At 37.1% G+C, this 21,664-nt stretch overlaps 1 protein-coding gene across 4 annotated transcripts in view; it reads left to right on the top strand.

Moving 5' to 3' along the window:
* Window positions 1-21,664, top strand: part of LOC117409641 (sodium/potassium/calcium exchanger 2-like) — a 104,549-nt gene that overhangs the window by 50,262 nt on the left and 32,623 nt on the right. For 2 of the 4 annotated variants that reach the window (XM_034015947.3, XM_034015946.3), the window contains 2 exons: window positions 929-943; window positions 7,588-7,638. The exons of 1 other annotated variant lie outside the window; for it this stretch is intronic. In XM_034015947.3, coding sequence (XP_033871838.3) covers window positions 929-943; window positions 7,588-7,638 — 66 coding nt within the window. The remainder of the gene's footprint in view (window positions 1-928; window positions 944-7,587; window positions 7,639-21,664) is intronic. One more of the 4 variants, XM_034015948.3, reaches the window with a different exon arrangement.

Genomic DNA, 21,664 nt, shown 5'->3' with positions numbered 1-21,664 from the left:
TTAAAATGTTGTTGTTTTTTTTGTTTGCCATTCAGTTTGAGAACATCTCTGGTGGATGTACCTACCTCTTGATGTAGGATTTTCACATTTCAAAGCAACATCTGCAGTTTTAGGTTTTCTTGTTTTTTACAGTCAGAATATTTACAGACCAGAATAAAATCCTAAAATCCCTCTGGGGACACCATTGCTGTGCCAGCATCACAAAGTCCCCCTCCTCACCCCACCCCCTACCTCTCTAGCACAGCAATGGCATCGTCATCCCTGCAGTTCCATTTCTCCCCTGAAAAGACGATAACTGTCTTAAAATTGACTGCATTTTTCCACCCAGTGGCCTTACTTACATTCTCAGCAGCCTATGCCAACTACTTAGAAACTCTTTGGAACTGCACAGGCATTTATAAATATGCTCCATGCTCTTTACACAAGCTCTCAACTCTGGAATATTCCAATGGGTGGTTATTTTAACTGTGTTGTGAGCGTGGTCAAATCATGCTAAATACAGTAATATGTATTTTACAGTATTGCTTCCTGTGAAGATGCTCAGTATCAAGTGTGTGTAACTACGTGATGGTTTTTTTTTTGTGGACTGCCAGCCAAGTCATTTCTGACCTCCAATGGGGAAAGGCTACTTTATTAAACCCACTGCGACACATACTGTATATCCCAGCTTCTTTTTTAATCCCAGTATGATTTTTAACCACAAACACTTTCTCTTTCAGGTAAACAAGAGCTGTTAAAAAGATGCATGCTTTCAAAAAGTGAAAATGCAATTACAGTCTATGGCTGCGCTGTGGCTGTCATTATTTAGTGCCGTTACTGATGAATTGGTCTTTGAGTCCAAATGATGGTATACTTCAGTAGAATTTAGCATGTGAAACTTAACAAGTATTTTTTCTTTCCTTTCTCTCTATTTTCTTTCTTTTCTCAGAGTTTGCTGATTCTGGTGAGTTCATAATCTCTGCTCTATAAGTATAATGTCTGACCGATCTCCTCACCCTTCCCTCAGTCTCCTTTTTCCGGGTTTGATTCTTGCTTGAACGTTTGAGCTGTGGAGTTACTGTTTGGAATCTTAATCCATTACGATTGTTTTCCTTCATTCAAAATTTCCTTTCTTATTGTCTTGCCAACCAATACTCTTTTCAAGTGATATGAAGTTAAGGAAAACAGCACATGGGTATGGCACATATGTATGTATGTATGTATGTATGTATGACCTGACCAGTCTTTGATATGTTTGGGTTTTGAATTACTTCTCATTTTATGTTGAAAAGAAAGACTGGATACAAAAAGTAATAGTTATATGACTTGATATCCTTTTCTTGGTTTTAAAAGATAATTCATTTAAATCTATAGGCTCTGTTTTGTTATTTTGCATAAATTTGTAAAACTGATGCACAGTGCATACGTCTACATGTCAATGCAGTCACAAGAATACATCATAAAAAACAACATAGCATACAACCTTATATTAAACACACTTATCAAGAAAAAAACACAAAGCATTGTTTCAAGACTGAAGTAATGCCTCTGTAGTTACATGCACTAGTATACAGTAAATGTACTAAAAGTACAATTTTTGCTAGCCTTCAAAAGAAGCCTCTTCCCAACAATATTTTCTATAGAAAAGCAAGTATTGAGGTAATTGTTCGTGAGAAATAGGTGTTTGCTCATCATTCAGCCATTTAAATCGCACCTGTTCTCTAATCTGTTGCAGCTTTGTTTAATTATGTTTCCTGTCCCTCGAGTTATTTTGCATTCCTTACTCTTTAAATATGTTTTGTTCCACTCTAAACTGTATTCTGAATGTCTTGCATTCTGTTTCCTTTTTCATTATCAGAGCCTAGCGTTGTTTGCAGTAATGCTTCTTATTTTAGTCTTATGAAAACATCATGAAGCTTGCTGCTAGTTTGCTGGTTGACAACAACACCTACACCTTGGAGCATTTACCGTCATAACAATGTAATTTAAATATAAGTATTATAATTTAATCTCAGCCCACACTTTAGAATATATGTAAGCAATAATGCCTAACAGGGTGTGGGATATACTCTAATATATACTCTAATATACTCTAATATACCGCCCGGGTGTATCCCACACCCTTGAGTGCCTTATTGCGCTTATAAAATGGGTCAACTAACTAAAAATAAAAATGTAAAAACATGTTTTAATTAACAAAAAGGTAATTTTTTATTAAATATCCTTCCGCCTCTGGCCTAAAAATAGTCCCTTAAAACTTAAAAAAAATAAAACTAAAAATGCATTAATTAAAAAGTTATTATTATTATTATTATTATTATTATTATTATTATTATTATTATTATTATTATTATTATTATTATTATTATTTTAATAAACATTGAACTGATTAAAAACAAGAAGCACTATTTATAGATGTTAAATTGAACACTGCCATTGAAATTGCAGCTTTGAAAATTTACAGGCCCTTTTTTTCGCTACAACAAGCGATTTCGAGCAACATGGTGTTTGATTCATTGTTGTCCTTGTCGTTGTCTGAGGAAGTTCAGCTGGACAATCACGCTGACCTTCTTTGTCTGGCACATCAAAACAAACCTTTCAAACAAGACCTGCGGCAGTGTCAGGTGACAGTGTTGGGGAAGATTTTTTTTTTAATCGTCCTTTGTGATCCAGGAGTAGTAACAGGAGGTATCCATGCCAGATTTGTGGTAACGTTTCACCGTGGCAACAAAGATGTAGTTTGCATTTTGAAATACTCGGACAGTGGCATAAAAAGGACACCCGATGCCCAGGCAGTGGAGTTCTGTGTATTTTTTTTCCTTTTCTTTTTCTATGTCCAGAAGTTGTGCTTCGGTAAGTTCGATGCCTAGCAGTATTACTTTTTTTTCACCACTTGAATAAGTGTTGGTGTCTGATTCACTCATCCAAAATCTCATCTAGAGTTTGGTTTCCCCGATATGAATATGCTGTAATATTCACACCACCATGTGACCTGTTTTGACTAATCAGGATAGATTTTTTAAAAGACCCATATATATATATATATATATACTGTGTATGTATGTATATATATATATATATATATATATATATATATATATATATATATATATATATACAGACGTGCTCAAATTTGTTGGTACCCTTACAGCTCATTGAAATAATGCTTCATTACTCCTGAAAAGTGATGAAATTAAAAGCTATTTTATCATGTATACTTGCATGCCTTTGGTATGTCATAGAATAAAGCAAAGAAGCTGTGAAAAGAGATGAATTATTGCTTATTCTACAAAGATATTCTAAAATGGCCTGGACACATTTGTTGGTACCCCTTAGAAAAGATAATAAATAATTGGATTATAGTGATATTTCAAACTAATTAGTTTCTTTAATTAGTATCACAAATGTCTCCAATCTTGTAATCAGTCATTCAGCCTATTTAAATGGAGAAAAGTAGTCACTGTGCTGTTTGGTATCATTGTGTGCACCACACTGAACATGGACCAGAGAAAGCAAAGGAGAGAGTTGTCTGAGGAGATCAGAAAGAAAATAATAGACAAGCATGGTAAAGGTAAAGGCTATAAGACCATCTCCAAGCAGCTTGATGTTCCTGTGACAACAGTTGCAAATATTATTAAGAAGTTTAAGGTCCATGGAACTGTAGCCAATGGTAGAAAAAGAACCAAGGATAACTGCCAAAGAGATACAAGCTGAACTCCAAGGTGAAGGTACGTCAGTTTGTGATCGCACCATCCGTCGCTTTTTGAGCGAAAGTGGGCTCCATGGAAGAAGACCCAGGAGGACTCCACTTTTGACAGAAAAACATAAAAAAGCCAGACTGGAATTTGCTAAAATGCATATTGACAAGCCACAATCCTTCTGGGAGAATGTCCTTTGGACAGATGCGTCAAAACTGGAGCTTTTTTGCAAGTCACATCAGCTCTATGTTCACAGGCGAAAAAATGAAGCTTTCAAAGAAAAGAACACCATACCTACAGTGAAACATGGAGGAGGCTCGGCTATGTTTTGGGGCTGCTTTGTTGCGCCTGGCACAGGGTGCCTTGAATCTGTGCAGGGCACAATGAAATCTCAAGACTATCAAGGCATTCTGGAGCAAAACGTACTGCCCAGTGTCAGAAAGCTCTGTCTCAGTCGCAGGTCATGGGTCCTCCAACAGGATAATGACCCAAAACACACAGCTAAAAGCACCCAAGAATGGATAAGAACAAAACATTGGAATATTCTGAAGTGGCCTTCTATGAGTCCTGATCTGAATCCTATCGAACATCTATGGAAAGAGCTGAAACTTGCAGTCTGGAGAAGGCACCCATCAAACCTGAGACAGCTGGAGCGGTTTGCTCAGGAAGAGTGGGCCAAACTACCTGTTAACAGGTGCAGAAGTCTCATTGAGAGCTACAGAAAACATTTGATTGCAGTGATTGTCTCTAAAGGTTGTGCAACAAAATATTAGGTTAGCGGTCCCATCATTTTTGTCCATGCCATTTTCATTTGTTTTCTTATTTACAATATTATGTTGAATAAAAAATCAAAAGCAAAGTCTGATTTCTATTAAATATGGAATAAACAATGGTGGATGCCAATTACTTTTGTCAGTTTCAAGTTATTTCAGAGAAAATTGTGCATTCTTCGTTTTTTGTGGAGGGGTACCAACAAATTTGAGCACGTCTGTATATATATATATATATATATATATATATATATATATATATATATATATATATATATATATATACCCTCAAAATTAAAACAACTCCCTAATAAAATATTTCCCCTTTAATTCCGTGGGCTCCTACACTATTGTTAAAATAGTGTGCTTTCTGAAAACAAGCTTCCAGTATTTTGGCATTCTTAAGTGAGCATGACACTTACGTCTGAATACGGGTGTATGAGAGGAAGCTGTGAAGAGTGAAAGGAGGAGAGGCAGGAGGGCGCACACAAGTGCAAGCAACAGCTCAGATACATTCTCCCCATTTCCCTAACCCTGGCTTGGAATCTTAAACCACTAGAGTATATGAACTGTAAAATCATTCCTAAAAACCATTTAACTTTATTTGTCAAAATAGCTGAAGTGAAGTAAAAAAAAAGTGATGGAAAAAAACTGCAACACCTATACATTTTAACATAACCTTCGGAGAATTAGAAGCATACAATGTCTTTTAAAATGTAAATTCTTTTTTATAAAAACTCACAAGCATATATCTCAAGAGACTAGGAGATGCTTCAAAATGAATGACAATCTTTAGTCTAAGCTGTCAAGGCAGAAAGCATAAAGTACAGTAGTGTCTGGAAAGGTATGTCGCCTCAGCGGAAAATACGAAACCAGATCTGCTATCTAAATGAATTGCCTTCCAGTTGGCTTATTCGTGGCAAATAAGCAAAATATAAATGGAGAGTGGAGAAAGAAACTAAGAGTTGCTAAAAGTGAAATTGATCAAAATACTAGCTGATTTTCAGAAAGTCTGGTTTGCATGCTATCAATTAGCAGACATTCCATTTTTTCTAACATATTGCTGTGTTTGGTTCTGAGATCTTTAAGATACAGTATAGTAAGTGGTCAACATATTTAAAATGCGTACCCATCTTCTTTTTTTGCCTTTTTTTCTCATAATTCCTTATTGCTTGTTTTTTCCTTCACTGATTTTCTTCTACGCAACTGTTCCAGGCATTTATGATAGCATGACTAATTAACTCTGAAGGCAGCATTAAGACACCCAGTGGAATTGTATAAAAATCACAGCCAACCACATTCCCTTATGCAATTCATATAATCAGGAGAATATGAAAGAATTAAGTGGTCATATTTTTGAAAATATATACTGGACATAATGTGTAAAAAAGATACAAAAATATCATAGTTGCAACCACTGACATTAAAGTTAAAGACTGGTTACTTTTTCATGCAATAAGTCAAACAAAATACAAATACAAATTTAGTTTTGTTTAGTTTTATACTAAGAGGGAGATTCATAAAAAAATAAAATAAAATACTGCACCTTTTTTATTCCCCTGTTCCATGGTGGCATTTAGTAGGCGCAGTTTAATATATATATATATATATATATATATATATATATATATATATATATATATATATATATATATATATATATATATATACATATATTACAGGCTTATAGAATTTCAACACAAATTCTGACTGTTTTTCTAAATGGTGGTGTGTCCTAATTGGAAGTATGTTAGAATGAGACAATAAAGTGCAGGTGATAGAGTCGTTTTTTACTTTAAACTACCCCTTAGGCTTAAACAATGTAAAATTGTCCCTTTTTTATTTCTGTATCTCCTACAACTCACTTTTCCTTACGCCATTGCGTTTATTACCACATTTCCCACTGAACATTTCAAATGGTGTCTGAACATTCAACCTCAATTCCAGATGCTTAATGGGAAAGAGAAGGACATTCATGAAGTCCTACTGAAATTTAACGAGTCCCACACAAACCATATACAGTACATTAAAGATGAAGAAGGGTTAGTCAAGATGAAGGTACAGTCAGATGTCAGTATTTGTAAATAAATGCAGTAAGCTTGGATATATGTGGGTGCTGAATCATAAGATAGCCTGCAAAGTGTATAAATAATGTAATTGTATGTAAAAAATAATGTGATATCTTGTAACAATTGTAAGTCGCCCTGGATAAGGGCGTCTGCTAAGAAATAAATAATAATAATAATAATAAGTTTAATAATAGGAGTGTTCCTGTGTGTTCCATATGTAATCATATGGTTCCTTCAGGCATTCTCTGGAACTTTTGTTTTGTTTAAGCTCTTTAATTGGTTCAAGATAAAACCAAACTATTGTAAAATTAAATTTTAATTAGGGGGGTTATAATCTGATGTTATGTACTGTTAAACATGTTTGATGTACATTTAAAATTATTCTATTACTGCAAGAATGGTTATTTCTCACAAACGAGTGAGTACTGTGAAATGAGAAATTCACCTAGTCTGGGAGAGAGTTGTGTGCCACTATTCAATAACAATAATGGGAAAGGAACTCAGTGACTTCACAATGGGAATGATAATGGGTGCAGAAAACAACAACCAGAAATCAATGAATGTATTCGGTTATGGCGGAACAAGTCCACTTACGAGTGAAACTCATTGTGATGATCGAATATGTCCTGCAGGGGCCAAATCACAGAAACCTTCAATACTGGACATTACCCACCTGTTTCCACTCCAACAATGACCAGTCAGTGTAGAAATAAAATAGTCTTCCACAGAAAGCATCATGAAACCACATGGAATTGTATAGAACACCCAGGAACCCATTTTCTCTAAGGGTGTTATGTGAAGTGGAAGGGATGTGGTCCATTTTTAAATAGTTTAATATCTTCTGAACTATTTTATTCTTGCTGAACACCTTCAGAATGTCTGCTTATGTTAGTGATGTCTAGCAATGAGAAAGAAGATAATGCATTGAATATAAACAAAAGCAAAAGTGGCTATCTTCAAATTCAAATTTATTTAATACTTTTTTGATATTTCATGTTATTGCATGTGCACGTTTTTCTTCCCAATAACTGTTGTTATCTGACATTTATGTCTTTTACTGTGATGTTGTAGAACATGGGACATATGGGAAGCTAAAATATTATGACTCAATGACAGAAGAAGGTAAGAGTTTTCAGATCTTCTTTGTCACATTTTTTGTTCGCTTTTGATTTAGATTTTTTAGATTTTTCTTGCTAATATTTTCTTGCTATTCTGTTTCCCATTTTTATCTTTTTTTAAACCTGTCTCTGCAAGATCCCATTAACATAATCATAAAAATTACCATCTTAATCATTTTTTTTTAGTTGAAACCAAAAATGAAATTATAACTATTTAGAGTTCAATCCACCTTGGAAAAACCACTTAGCCCTCTGCTGTTAGTTGTATGCAACTTTGCAAATCTTTCTTATTTGACTCATGAACCTGGCTTTTTTATTTTTGCATTTTGATTCTTCATCTTGTGTTTTTTTTTTTTTTTTTTTTACAAAGAAACAGCCTGCCTTTAGACCTCTTTTGTGACCATTAGAGATTAACCTTTTTATTTTACAAATTCTTCCTGAGCTAATATCACCAAAATACTGAAATGTTAACCTGCATTAATTTTACAAGCATTGTATCCTACTACCGATTAACATTTTTCTAAATGTACACTGTAAATCCAGGTTTGCTTATTGGCTTATAAGTTTACTGAAATACATTGTTAAAAAGAGCTGTTACACTGACACTTTTGAAGCAGTAAGTTAAATACATAAATACAACAATTCAGTACATAAATAATAACTAAATATCATAATTTAAAAAGTGCAAATGCTGAAATGAATCTCAGTGTTATCACATCCATGTCTCACTGCCGGTACTTAAAACCTGGCATTGATAACTGTGCCACTTTCATTCAAGCCCTCGTATCATTTTAATTATTCGTCTTTGACTAGCACGGTCTTGATCTGTCTGTTCCCCGCAGATGGATTAGGGTTTGTAGAAAACAACTCTAACCATTATGAATGAATAGAATTTAGCACCCTGGAGAGCAGTCCACAAACAAACAAAAAAACAACTGCAGCTAACCACAGTGGATTAAATTGAAACAAACGGCAGTTGTAATTCTCTGTAACTGCAGTTTACAGTAGCTTCATGGCTGCCCTGTAAGATCACCACTGTATACATATATCCATTTCTAGAGTATTTTATCAATAGCTAAATATAGGATAATCAATCTCTTTATTTTTATTCTTATACCAGTGTTAGTATTATTCCATCTTTTATTTTATATTTTTTGTCAGTTTTCACTTGATATAAAACAAGTTTGTTTGTATTTCATTATTCAGAGATTTGTAAACTTTTAGTTGTATTTCCGGAAGGAGAATACGCCCATTAATCAACGCATTTCCAAGCATCGACATAAAAACTCTGTGACTTTCATTCATGGGGAGATGACAATTTTAGAGCCTGGAGGAAGGGTTACCCTCAGCCATGGATTCCCTAAGGTTTCCTCTGTAGGAACAATTCGATAATTGATAATGTAATTTTTATCTGAATTGATTAGTTCTCTTAATAATAATATTTAATTGACACACATACACACATGTGAGAGGGTAATGAGCGGAGCTTAGGGAAGGACCAGAAATGACAGCAAACAGGAGCAGGAAGTGACGTTCAGTCCTGGAGCCCTGTACCAACAATGGTATCTGGGCTTGATTTTATTTAAACACACAACGAAAATAAACAATCCAGTATTGCAGAAAATAAACAAAAGAAACTACCTGGAATACCAGCAATGGTAAATTCAGGTTTTAAATAAAAAGAATAAACAAAAATGTCGCGTTTACAAAAAAAAACAATAAAGAAAGCACAGGGTTTCTCCATGCTGCTGCAGTGGGTTTCCTCTCACTGCCCCTCGGCTCCCTTCCGAGGGATAAAGGATAATCCTGGGTTTCTTTACTGTGGTAATCCACCAGGTTTTCGCAAGGCTTCAGGATTCTGTGGATTTCAGCAGGTTATAAAAACAAAACAACAAAGCACAGCGTTTCTCTTCTGTGTTTCAGTTCAGGACAGGGACACCAAATGGAAAAACCGCGCTGCCTAAATACTGCCGAGTCCCGCCCCTGCAACCAGTGTGCTGCCCCACGCCAGCCAATCGGCGAGCATAGCTAATTTCAATGATGGGACTCGGCGGCCGCGTGGTTCCGCATCAGGCAAAGATGGCCGCCTGACCTGGAACTTCTGGTCTGCTGGTGGTCGGGAGGGTGAATTACAACAGGGACTCCTTCTACTCCTGTCACAACACGCTAGACACAAGGAATGTTTAATCAATAGTAGTATATTATTAAGTACACAAATAATAAACAGAAATCAGAAAAGTCAGAAAGGAAATCTCCTAGTCTCTAAGCACAAAACACAAGTCCAAAGCTCTTGCTAGCAGGCAATTTAATTAAGAAACCGCCTGTCTCCTCACACACAAGGCAGCCACTGTAGCAGCTCAAGCAAGCTGTGATATAGCTAGTAAATTGCTCACACACACATGCCCACATACAAGCACACCCTCAACTGAAAAGATGCAAACAATCTTAGAATATATCACATTAAGCGTATTAATTGTATATTTATTAAGGATATGGCACATTTACTTCTTAATTCTTCATACAACAATATGAGGTAGATTACTTATAGTTTCACTAAAAGTTATTTCACACGAAAAGTTTGCAAACTAAATAATTAACAGTTCAATTCTATGTGAATGTGTTACAATGAATTAATTTAGTTCCATAAAAGGAAAATGCAACTGGAATTATACTCAACTGTTCCTTGAAGCTTAGACTTTTGGTCCCGCTGGTTTGGAAACTCAATCTGTTGAAGTGTCCAGTATAAAAAGCTATCCTCTCAGCAACAAAGTCTTCAGTCCCACATTGGATCAAACTCAGCAACAAAGCTTTCAATTCTCAATAGAATCAACAAACAGCTGCAACAATGTCTTCAGTCCTCGGTATAGGATCCGCAACAGCGCCTGTCCGCTCTGTCCTCTTCGCTGAATCTTTTAGCTACGGAGGTAGCAGGGCACAGTTTCTTTTGGATACTGTTGTTTTAAGTGATCAGCAGACCCAGACTGGTTTGTCTGATAACAGTCTCTGTAAGTTTTATTGCAGTCCTCCAGCCGGGCCTCAGTCTCGTTGCTTGTGGTCATTGATTCGTTTACAGCTTGCTTCCTCGTCTTGGGTCCGTTTTTAGATAAAGTCCCGGAGTTGCAGCTTTGCTTAGCAGAGTGACAGCACCTTGTTTAGCATTCGATGTGGAGTGCAAAATGTTTAGTTTTGCTTGGATATTTACAGTCTTTTCACTCTGCTGAGTAGTCACTTTCATGAGATAATTTGTGTATCTTGCCTTTTTAACTCACAAATCTTTGAGATTTGTCTTTTGTCTGCTTCCTTTCATCATTGTTGTTGCAGTTGGGACTTGTTGACATATATATTTTATGTCTTCCTTGTACCAAACCACTTGTGTTTTCAGTTTTGCAGTCTCTTCACTGTCCTTTCAGCCTCACCCAGTCCAGATGCCCCCCTCCTAGCCCTGGTCATCTTCAGTTCAGTATTCCTGCCAGGAACCAAGGGACCCTTTTCCTAAGACACAACAATTTGTTCTTTTCCTAAGACACAGCAGTTTGCTCTTTTCCTAAGACACAGCAGTTTGCTCTTTTCCTAAGACACAGCAGTTTCATTAATTAGTTCAGTTATATCATTAATACACATTAATGTATTCATATCATATTCAGGGAATATGTCCCTCACCTACCATCGAAATAAAAAAATAATAAAGTAAGTAGGGTTTTTTTCCTTACCTGAGTGCTGAGCAGTTCATTTTAGTGTGCGGGGTGCGTGGTCAGACTCGAGAGGCTGTGCTCGACCTTCGGTGCATTCGTGCTCCAGGGGGTAGGCGCTGTGTTCAGTCGCTTACCTTCATTATCTTTTCATATTGGCAATGCGCTCTTGGCCATTGTTTATTCATTCATTTTAATCCATTGTACCACTTATGGCTCGGCGGCTTTGTCTTTTGGGAGAGGGTGGCCACTCTCTATCTGCGGCACCAGGATTGCATGATATCGTTCGTGTATTCACCTGGTCGGCCAGCATTCTATTCTCCATGGTTGTTGCATTAGCCATTCAAATCTGGTTCATTGTAGCCACTCACGGTTTGGCGGCTTTGTCTTTTGGGGGAAGGTGGCCCATAGCCACTTTCTATCCATGGCACCATACATTTAAGTATAAATCATTAATTAGGTAAAGTATAATTAGTGTTCTGCGTTTCCGGTTTATTCCGAATTTTACCGATAAATTACATGATTTTTTTTTAACTGGACAGTAAATCATGTCCTTTTTAACTTGTCTGTTTTTACTGATTTATACCTGATTTTTGTGTATTATTCAATATTATCCTGGTACTATTTTCTAGGAAATACATAATAATTTGATTAAAATGCTGTTTTATTTTGACTCTGACATTGTAATAAGCAGCCCTATAAGCAGATGTTTAGACGTCAGAGGATCAAATAACGTTCAACTGTGGTTCTTTGTCACTTCACAAACACACTATCGCCTGATTATGTTGGCCAATCAAAGTCAGGTTATTGTGGCAATTGTTGGGCGTAGTAACTACTAGCTTGATCAAAAACTAAATTGAAATACTTACACGAAAATATGATATTTGTAGTGGATGAGGAAAACGTAAATCAGTTTATGAATATTCAAAAGAAAACGAATGTTTCGAAGTATACAAAAAGCAAAAATAGCAGAAGGGGGTCAGATGAGCGAGGATGCATAGCGCTGCAAATACTGCTGCATTGAGGTACATGTTCGCACTGACAAGAAAAGAACATACTGAAAAATAAGCGACACATTAAACTAAAACAAGAAAGTGAACTGAGAGACAAGCAATCCATTTTTGCAGCTTTTACACACACTTTAATAAAAAGAGAGCACAGAATGACTGTGTTAATGAGTTTGTCAGAGCACTGTGCTTTGCTGGACAGCCACTGTTTATTGCAGAGAGGTATGTATTGGTGACTTTGTACTGTACTGTCTGTCCATCAGCTAAAACACAGTCTAACGCCGACAATCTTAATCGTAAATATTTGCCAGAAAAGGATGATGATTTAGTTGGTAAACTTACATGGAACGCATCAGTGGAAATGTCCAGTGTGATTTTTGACATGTCTCCTGATGGCTTGCACCACCCAGTTCTGTCAATTTTCTTTTCTTTTTATGATTTCAAGGCAAATAAACCAGACTTGTTTTGTGCTGATGTCATGTTCACATCTTCTGTAGATACTGTTTCTGTCAGCACAGCGAACGCCCAAACGTTCGCAAAGTACCAGTTAACTTGGGACAATGTTGCTTTGACTTGCACAGATTGTGCTTTATCAGACAAATCTAATGAGAAACCAGAACTGCTACACATCATATTCCACGTGTAAAGTGTGGATACTGAGGTTTTTTCTCCCCAATTTTTACCAATGTTTCAATTAAAAACTATTTTATACCGATTTTATCCCTATTTTAATATATGTAAAATAAACATAAGATAAATACCAAAAACGAGGAACACTAAGTATAATCAAAGACGTTATAACCTGAAGATAACTGAAAGCGGAGAAATGTATTTAACAATTTAAGGGGCAGTTATTAGAGACCAAATGCCAAAAATATTAACATAATCTGAACATTATGTAGTATTATCTTTTTAAGACAATTAAAAAAAAAATTAGATTTGTTCTCTCCACGCTGGAAAAACAACAACTACTCTTAGTGTAATGTAAAATAAAGTGCAGCTTTACATAACAGTGAAAATACTTTTTTGTTGTGTACATTTTTTTAATAATAATATTTATTTCATTGAACTAAACAGAATACCCTTCCCTTTTTTCTACAAAGGAGTAGCATTTTGAAGCAAATTACTAGACCTGTATTTAATGTGTTTTTTTATTAAATAAAAGGGCACAGCAACAGTGTTAGGCCATTAGCATTTGAGCCCATGGCTATTAATGTGTATTTCTTTGAGCTTAAACATTAAACCCCACAGTCAAACAATTAATTACAAGGTCTGATGAATTCAAACTTTACAAAAATAATGATCAGAATGTTGTATTTTCTGCAATGATCAATGTTGGTGACTCATATCTTAAAATAAATGCTTGCAAGCCTAGCATGATACCATGATATTTAAAATTTATCCAGCTGTGGTATGGGATGCTGAAAGCTAATAATGTAGATAGCCTATCTGCTGTGTGGGCTTTAGTTATGTGAATCCCGCACAAGCAACAGTTTCAAGAATTATAAGTAGGGCTTCTGTTTTTCAGGGTTTATTAATCGTATTTTTCGGTGCTTTTTTGCTATTTTCGAGTTTTATGTAAGTCGTTTTTTCTCGAGGCTTTTGTTTTTTATATACTGTATGAAATTAGTGTTTTCAGTTACTTTCCAAAATGCTTCAGCGTTTTTTTCTGTCAAAATAGGTATAGTAACTCGACAGTACTTGCACGCTTAAGTTGTGCCTTCTTTCCTTTGCTGTCTTCCACATTGAAATCCCTGTGGTCACGGGCACATTCTTGTGTATAGGCATTTTTGTACATTTCGCCACAATTCTGTTTTAAATCCTCTGTATCTTAACTGTAATACAGCTTGAAATCCCACTAACAAGCCTCCATCCTGATTGTAATCTCGTTTTAAATCTCGCAAGCAGAGTCTCCAATAGAAATGTAGGAATGTGCTGTCATTGAGTAGTTGGGGCGGGTTTAAAGTATTGAGAATGAATCAATGATAGATGCAAGTCAGGAAGGCGGGACATTGCCCAGCAGCACTGGGAAATGTATTTATTATTATTTTGGTAGTAGGTTTTATTTTTTTAATGGGAACAGGGTAAAGTCAACGTGAATTGATTAACCATTTCCACAGTTTTTCCGGTGTTTATTGGCAATCCACCAATTTCATTTTTTTTGTATCGGGGGTGTTTTATCGGGTTTTATCAGTTAAAAGCTGTTAAGATCTGTAGACTTGCTAGCACTTTAACATTTGGAGACGAACTGGCACTATAATATGTTCATCACTTAAAAGTAAACTGCTGCTGTAGGTTGGGTAAGCACGAGTATTCTTCCTCTGGCGGGATGTGTTCAAATCCACCAGACAATTTGGAACAACTGGTCTTTGTAGGAAGTCTCTGAGTACTGTAGTACTAAAAAGAAGCATAACAATTAAATTATACCACAAGCGACATAATGACTTCCAAAACGTGTCTAATAATATATCTTTTTTGTTTTCTTTTTAATGTCTGCTATAGTATTTTTAATCTGTTATGCAGGATTACATTTTTAATAATTTAGCTTTTACTGTCCAACATAAGATTCGTCAGCAGGTGATTCAAAGCGCTAACATTCCAAATTTAACAACTGAACCCGACACCCACGTGAACCTGCACATTGTGACAGCCAGAAATAACAAACCGTATATACATCAGTGCCACCTGCTGGACATTTATTTTATAACAGCTCACTCAAATACCCAAAACTGTGACCGACTTTACATTTGCAATAGTAGACAGAAAATGATAAAATAAGAGAATTACAGCAGTTGTAGAAAATAATATACAGTATTTTGGGCCTTTGATTTGCAATGTGGGTGGTGTAGTATGGGGCACACATCAGTACAGACTAGAATCTTGTCCAGGGTTTTGGTGTTTCTCTGTAGTTCCCTCTAAGCTGTTAAACTAGCTGACAAAGTGAAAATAGCTTTTATGTACAAAACAGGGCCAACTGGAAGCTTTTAAAGAAATCCAATGGGGCTTAGTTTTGATGGCACACAATTGTCTGGCTTTCCTTTTTCCAATGAGCATGAGTAGACACATCTAAATCAGTCTTAATTTGCAACTGCTTTTTAAAAATATATATATATTTACTCAATGTTTTCATTTACAGGGAACCAGTATGTAAAACTCAATGACATCTCATTCTAATATCAAACTGTCCAGTTCCATCTGCAGTCTACAATCTAATCTGCAACCGGACATTACACAAATGTTAAATATTTGCATGACATTTCCAGGACAAATATTTATTACATTTAGATATTAATTGAGAATCGTGGTAGTTGCATGGTTGTTAACATTTACTTATTAATGTAATGTATTTGTTAACCCTTTACTGCCCTGGGTATGTTCCTATATATTGAATGCCTATTTTCTCAATGTAAAATAATTGGACAGTGGGCAGCAAAGTGTTAAAATGATTTCCCCAATGATATAATTTTTTTTGTAAGTGCATGGTATAAATAGTGTAACATAAGTGAACATACAGTGTAGGTTATTGTGACAGGCAGACCGGGGTAAGGAGACTCAGAGTCAGGATGTGCAGGGAAAATAAAAGACTTTTAATTAAACAAAATACACAAAACAAAAGACACGATGGCCAACCAAAAAGACAAACACAAAAACAGGCTTTAAACACGAACTATACAAAAAGATACACCCACCCACCCACCCACCCACGCACGCACGCACGCACGCACGCACGCACGCACGCACGCACGCACGCACGCACGCACGCACGCACGCACGCGTCTTCTCACTCTCACAAACACTCACCAACTAACATATCCAACCACTCCCTTTTATACAGGTGCCTGGGCTAATTGGGCAATTCGCACCTCATTAGCCCAGGCACATTCCACACATTCCTCACACAAACTCACTCACTGAACCACACCCCAAACTCATTCATATCCACTCTAAACAATACAAAAAACACAAAACCACCATAAAATCGGCTGCACCCCATCACAGGTATCCACACAAAAGAGTAAATAAAATAAAAGATACACATGCATCCATATAGTGGATAGATTTCAAGGTATAATTTTGTTTTACATTTGTTTTACCTTACTTACATTCCAGTTTGGGAGCATTGTGTTACTGCAGGGAACTGCTTTGCTAGAATCTGCCTCCTTTCTTCCTGCAGTGTTACCTTCCAAAAGTTCTTCTGAAGCATTGTGTTAGTGCCTCTAGGGCTTTACAGAGCGGGAAACATACTGCAGGTTCCAGGATGGTGTACGTGACTTGATTTTTCAATAATTCATACATGTGTTTAGGTTACATAAAGCATGGCATGGTAACATAAGGATGCTGTTTTGCAGTCATCAGTCTAAAGAGCACTTGTCCCTTTTTAAATATTGTTTTTCATATACATTTAGCATAAGAATAGTAAAAGAAAAATATTGTATTATTGCTTTGACTTCCCTGACCAAAGCTTTTGTGAAAGTGAATTTGATTGAACTTGACATTAAAGCTGTCAGTAATAATAATAATAATAATAATAATAATAATAATAATAATAATAATAATAATAATAATAATATGTAAACAGCTGCCATTTTGAAGCAAAATATCTACAGAAATGTAAATACAATTGTTCACAATACATTCCAGAGAAACTAGATGGTAACAAACACTATTTAATGTAACATATCTGTATCATTTTTTGTCTGTTTATTGAACAATACACAGATTTTACTCAGACACCGTTTTTATGTTATACAATATATGTTTACTTGGGCCACAATTAAATCAAAATTTATGGTGTTGCCATAGATACATTCAGTAATGCATTTTTCAGCTTCATTATGTTGATTTAGGTCTGGGATACAATACAAGCCTGGGATGAAGTGTCTCATTATCTGCCTTGTCCCCAAAATCAAGGGGTTTTGTGGACCTTGTGGGAATTGCTGTAAATAGCCAGGGTACGTAGAATTAAACCAGGACATGATTTATTTAACATGCAGGGCTGGATTAATGCATAGGCAAACTAGGTACCTACCTAGGGCCCAAAGTCATGGGGGGGGCCAAAACGAAAAGTTAAAAATATATATATATATATATGGAATTGCACGCAAACTGGAAGAACTTCACTCACTGACATTTCAACCGAGGCGTGTATCTCACTTGTGTTCACACAAAATCAATCTGGCTGACCCGGAACTTACTGTCTTGCTCACTTTCGTGCGGCGACACAAGTAAATTCCAGGTCAGTAAGTTTAATTTTGCTTGAATACATCAAACAGTGTCTCTTTCATTGCATTAGAAATATTTTTACAAATCTGCGCTGAAAGCCCCAAACCGCCGAAATCATTATCCCCGACCCTGGAAAAAGAGCATTTTCTTTAACGAAGCATCTCAAAAAACACCTCTGATCAACAGTAAAGCAAGGAAAGCTCACTGCCTTTGCTGTATTGAGAAAGAAGTAAGCCAAGTTAAACTGCATTTGGCTTCAGGTTGCCAACTGTCCATTAAGGCTAGTCATTAAAAAGAAAGTCACATTTTAACACTAAAACGTAAATAAATAAAAAATAATAAAAATAAATATGGTATATTTTGTATTGCTTGCGGCTTTCCCAATCAGCTTGAATGACATATACCTACACCTTATGTGATGCAGTGAAAAGAATCAAAAGAAGAATGCCAATTATCAATACTGTGCTGGAATTAGTTTACGCGTTCTTCAACCAACTAAGTAAACAAAGCATAGCGAGCTCGGGAGACATCGTCCAGCTTGCAATGCTTTTTTGTTATTGGAACTATGCTGGATAGCCTTGATGGAATTTATGCAATAACAAGTGACTGACTGACTTGACGGATCTTAGACGGGATCTGGCAGCTGATGAAAACTGGCACAAAACTGCGCTCTTGTATATACCTAGCGTAGAGCCTCGTTTCCTACACTTGCCAAGGTTGCCATTAATATGTTGACTTTGCCACACAGTACTGCAGAATTAGAACAAGGTTTTTTCTCAGATGAACCTTGTAAAAGCAGATGTAAGAAATCAATTGTCTACAGACATTCTAATGGAATTCTGACTATGAAGACTGCTGTTAAAAACAGCACCAGCTGCAGACCAACTAATCCAGTCTGCAAATGTGTCCATGTATGACCATAAGAAGTAAATGACCTAAAGAAATGTAAGTACACAAAACTAGACTATTTTATAATGTATTTGTATTTATTGTTTCTATTTGTTTTTTAAATGATGTCAGTAAAACAATACAGTGTAAATCTGTATGTCAGTAAAAACAAAATTACAAGGTTGGCATCCCTGATTTGACTACACTACAATGCGCAGGTGTGTTTGTTTATTTCATATATATTTTTGTGGGCTATGGGGGACCTACAGTTAGTGGACAAAAATGTGAGCACCCTCCTATTTAGAAGTATCATGTGTTTTTTTTTTAATTGGATAAAAATCAGCATGGTACCCTTGTCCGTATTGGTTACAAGCCCTTCTCGCCTTACAGATCTAACCCTGAACTTATATCAGACCCTATCATGATACAAAGTTCTTTGGCATCAAACTTTATCATATTGTGTCTTTTTTCTCCTGGAAATGTAGACCTAGATCAATAGGCTAATAATAAAGAGGCTGTCATACAGGAATCACACAGCTTGGGGCATACAGCCATGCGTTAAACCTTCCAGATAGGCTTGTTTTTGTGCTGCTATGAAACATACTGTACATAAAAAGGACTTTGTTGTATTATTATTTGTGATTAAAAGGCCCCTATGAAATTAGGTTTTATGTCAAGGTGAAACACTAGACAGAAAAAACTGCCCACGGCAGTGTTATATATCTCTGTTTAAAACAGGGCTTTGAAAAAGGTTGACATAGTGTGTTTACAATCATTTTGAGTGGTTCTGATTAGAATGACCTCAGGTAAAAGCACCTTATCAAAAACATAAAAAAATAATAGAATAATATATGGGCTGCCATGCATTGCAAGAAAACATTTTAAATGTATTTGAAATATTTTCTCTGAATGCAATGCAGCCCATATGTTATTTTTTATATTTCAGTACATGTATTTAAAATATATGATAACATATGTTCAAGAAATATGTCAATACTGCTTGGCAACAAAGGAAAGACCTCATGACAGCATGGAGAGACAGATGACAGGAGGAAAGAGACCCCATTGGGGCTGGCAAGGGTTAGCTACCCTTGTCGGCAGTATCCAGCTCTGTGTTTTCAAAGGTAAACAGGGATGCTGGAGACATTCTAAGAAATTCAAGAGAAAAATACCCCTAGAGTCTGTGAGAGCAGGGGCGGAAGATGACTCAACATTGGATAACACGGTTAACAACTTAGGAACGGAAACGGATATGAGAATGGAGATCACTTCACAAAAGACTAGTTCAAGATCTGCAGTTAGCAAAGACATGGAGCACCAATAGAGGGAGACCACCTGTTGCTCCCACCTCCACCACCAGAGGAGCTGAAGCTACCTCCCAAGGGTCAGCTCCTGCCCTGTCCTGCAATGCAGCAGGTTGACTGCCATTGGGAGGGCCTCCTGGAAGTTCCCCTCAGGGTCCATCAACCAGTCAAAGATCTTCCTTGAGGGCATTGGACACTCGTGCTTCCCCCTTGTGGGCGCTGGACGCTCGGTCCCCTGTCCCCCCCCTCATGGGCGCTGGACACTCGGTCCCCCCTCTCATGGGCGCTGGAGTTTGTCCTGGCTTTTTTGCCTTCCGGGGACAGCCACTCCTTCCCTTCTTTCTCCTCAGGCCGGCAGTTGGTCCTTTTCCTCCTCTGCCTGGGAGGGGGCAGTTGTCTAGGGATTGTCTCCCACAGATGAGGCACCAGCTTAAGGCCTCAATCTCGCTGTGGTAGGAGCGGGAAGGAAACACTGCGAAGGTGGAGGAATCCGCCTTTGTTCACATGACTCCACCTCTTGGCCAAAGTAGGCCTCTTTGAAGAGGGGGTCTGCCCATGGGCACTCTCCATAAATGTGATCACACTCCTCGCACACAGGAGCCCCTTCTGCCTCCAATCGGCCCCTTTTCTTTCTCTTCTGCGCATCTGTCTAAAGGGGGGTGTGAACGAGGCCGCACACGGTGGAGTGCCCGGGCTCGGCACAGGCGAAGCACCACTCTTCTCCTTTCAGGCAGGTGAGACAGCCGTCCAGCCTTTGGTCCATTTCCTCCACTAGGGCAGGCAGCACCTCCCTTGCTTTTTCCCTTCTTCGTTTTCTATTTTTCTTTCAAAAACACACACAAAAAAATGTTATTTTCAAAAATTGTCACCTGCAGTAGTGTTCCTGGCTTGAATCTCTAGAGGCGTTGTTATCCCACATTCTGACACCACATGTGGCAAGATAGCTTGCGGGTGACATCAGACCAGGGAGGAGACAGACACGGTGCTGGGATATGGAAGCGGTGATGTGTGAGTTTTAATAATAAAACAAGATTTAAACAAAACAAAACACTTAACAAAACAAAACAACAGATGGCCAAAACAGACAGAAAACCAGACATGGAACACACAAGTATCGCTCGCGCTGGTATAATAATAATAGCAATTGTTATTTTTATTTGACTTCACCTCCCAACTCTTGTTCCGCCTCTGAACACACAAACCCCAGTGAGAGATTGTGACTTCTTCAATACATCTGTGCCGGGACTCAACTGCTAATCATTCAATCTGGCCCCGGCACACTCTACACGTGAACTCATTTGTGACACACCCGTGCCCAAATACAAATATACATTTTAAATCACCCACGCTACATAACCCAAACCATACCCCGTGCACCAACAGATACATACAAACAATAACACACCACATAAAACCTAAAATACGCACTGCTATTACAGTAATGAAGTAAAATATGGAATATGTTAATCAAAGTTTTGCACTCAATTCAGAATTTGAGAACTTCCCATTGATTGTATAATAGATGCCAGGAATTATTTCAATCCAAACCCTCCCCTAAGTGAAGGAAAAACTTTCCCATCTGAAGAAAATGTATTACTTCAGTGATGGTTGTGCTGCCCAATACAAAAACCGATTCAATTTCATAAATCTCTGTCATCATAAACTGCATGCAGAATGGAATTTGTTTTTGTAACTTCACATGGCAAAGGCCCTTGTGATGGCAAGCAAAAAACTGCAAAATAGTGCTTGCAGCGTCCCACTGATGGCCAGATTGTAACCCCTGAAGACGTGTATTCATTCTGCAACACTGCCTTCATCTTTGCATCCGTAAAAGACATCATGGCCAATGCTGAACACTTAAAGCATAGGTTCAAGTTCGCATTAACTATAAAGGGCACTAAACACCTGCATAGATTTAT

This window comes from Acipenser ruthenus, chromosome 2 (assembly GCF_902713425.1).
Source record: "Acipenser ruthenus chromosome 2, fAciRut3.2 maternal haplotype, whole genome shotgun sequence".
Classification (NCBI taxonomy): Eukaryota; Metazoa; Chordata; class Actinopteri; order Acipenseriformes; family Acipenseridae; genus Acipenser; species Acipenser ruthenus.
This window is presented reverse-complemented; position numbering and strand designations above follow the sequence as displayed.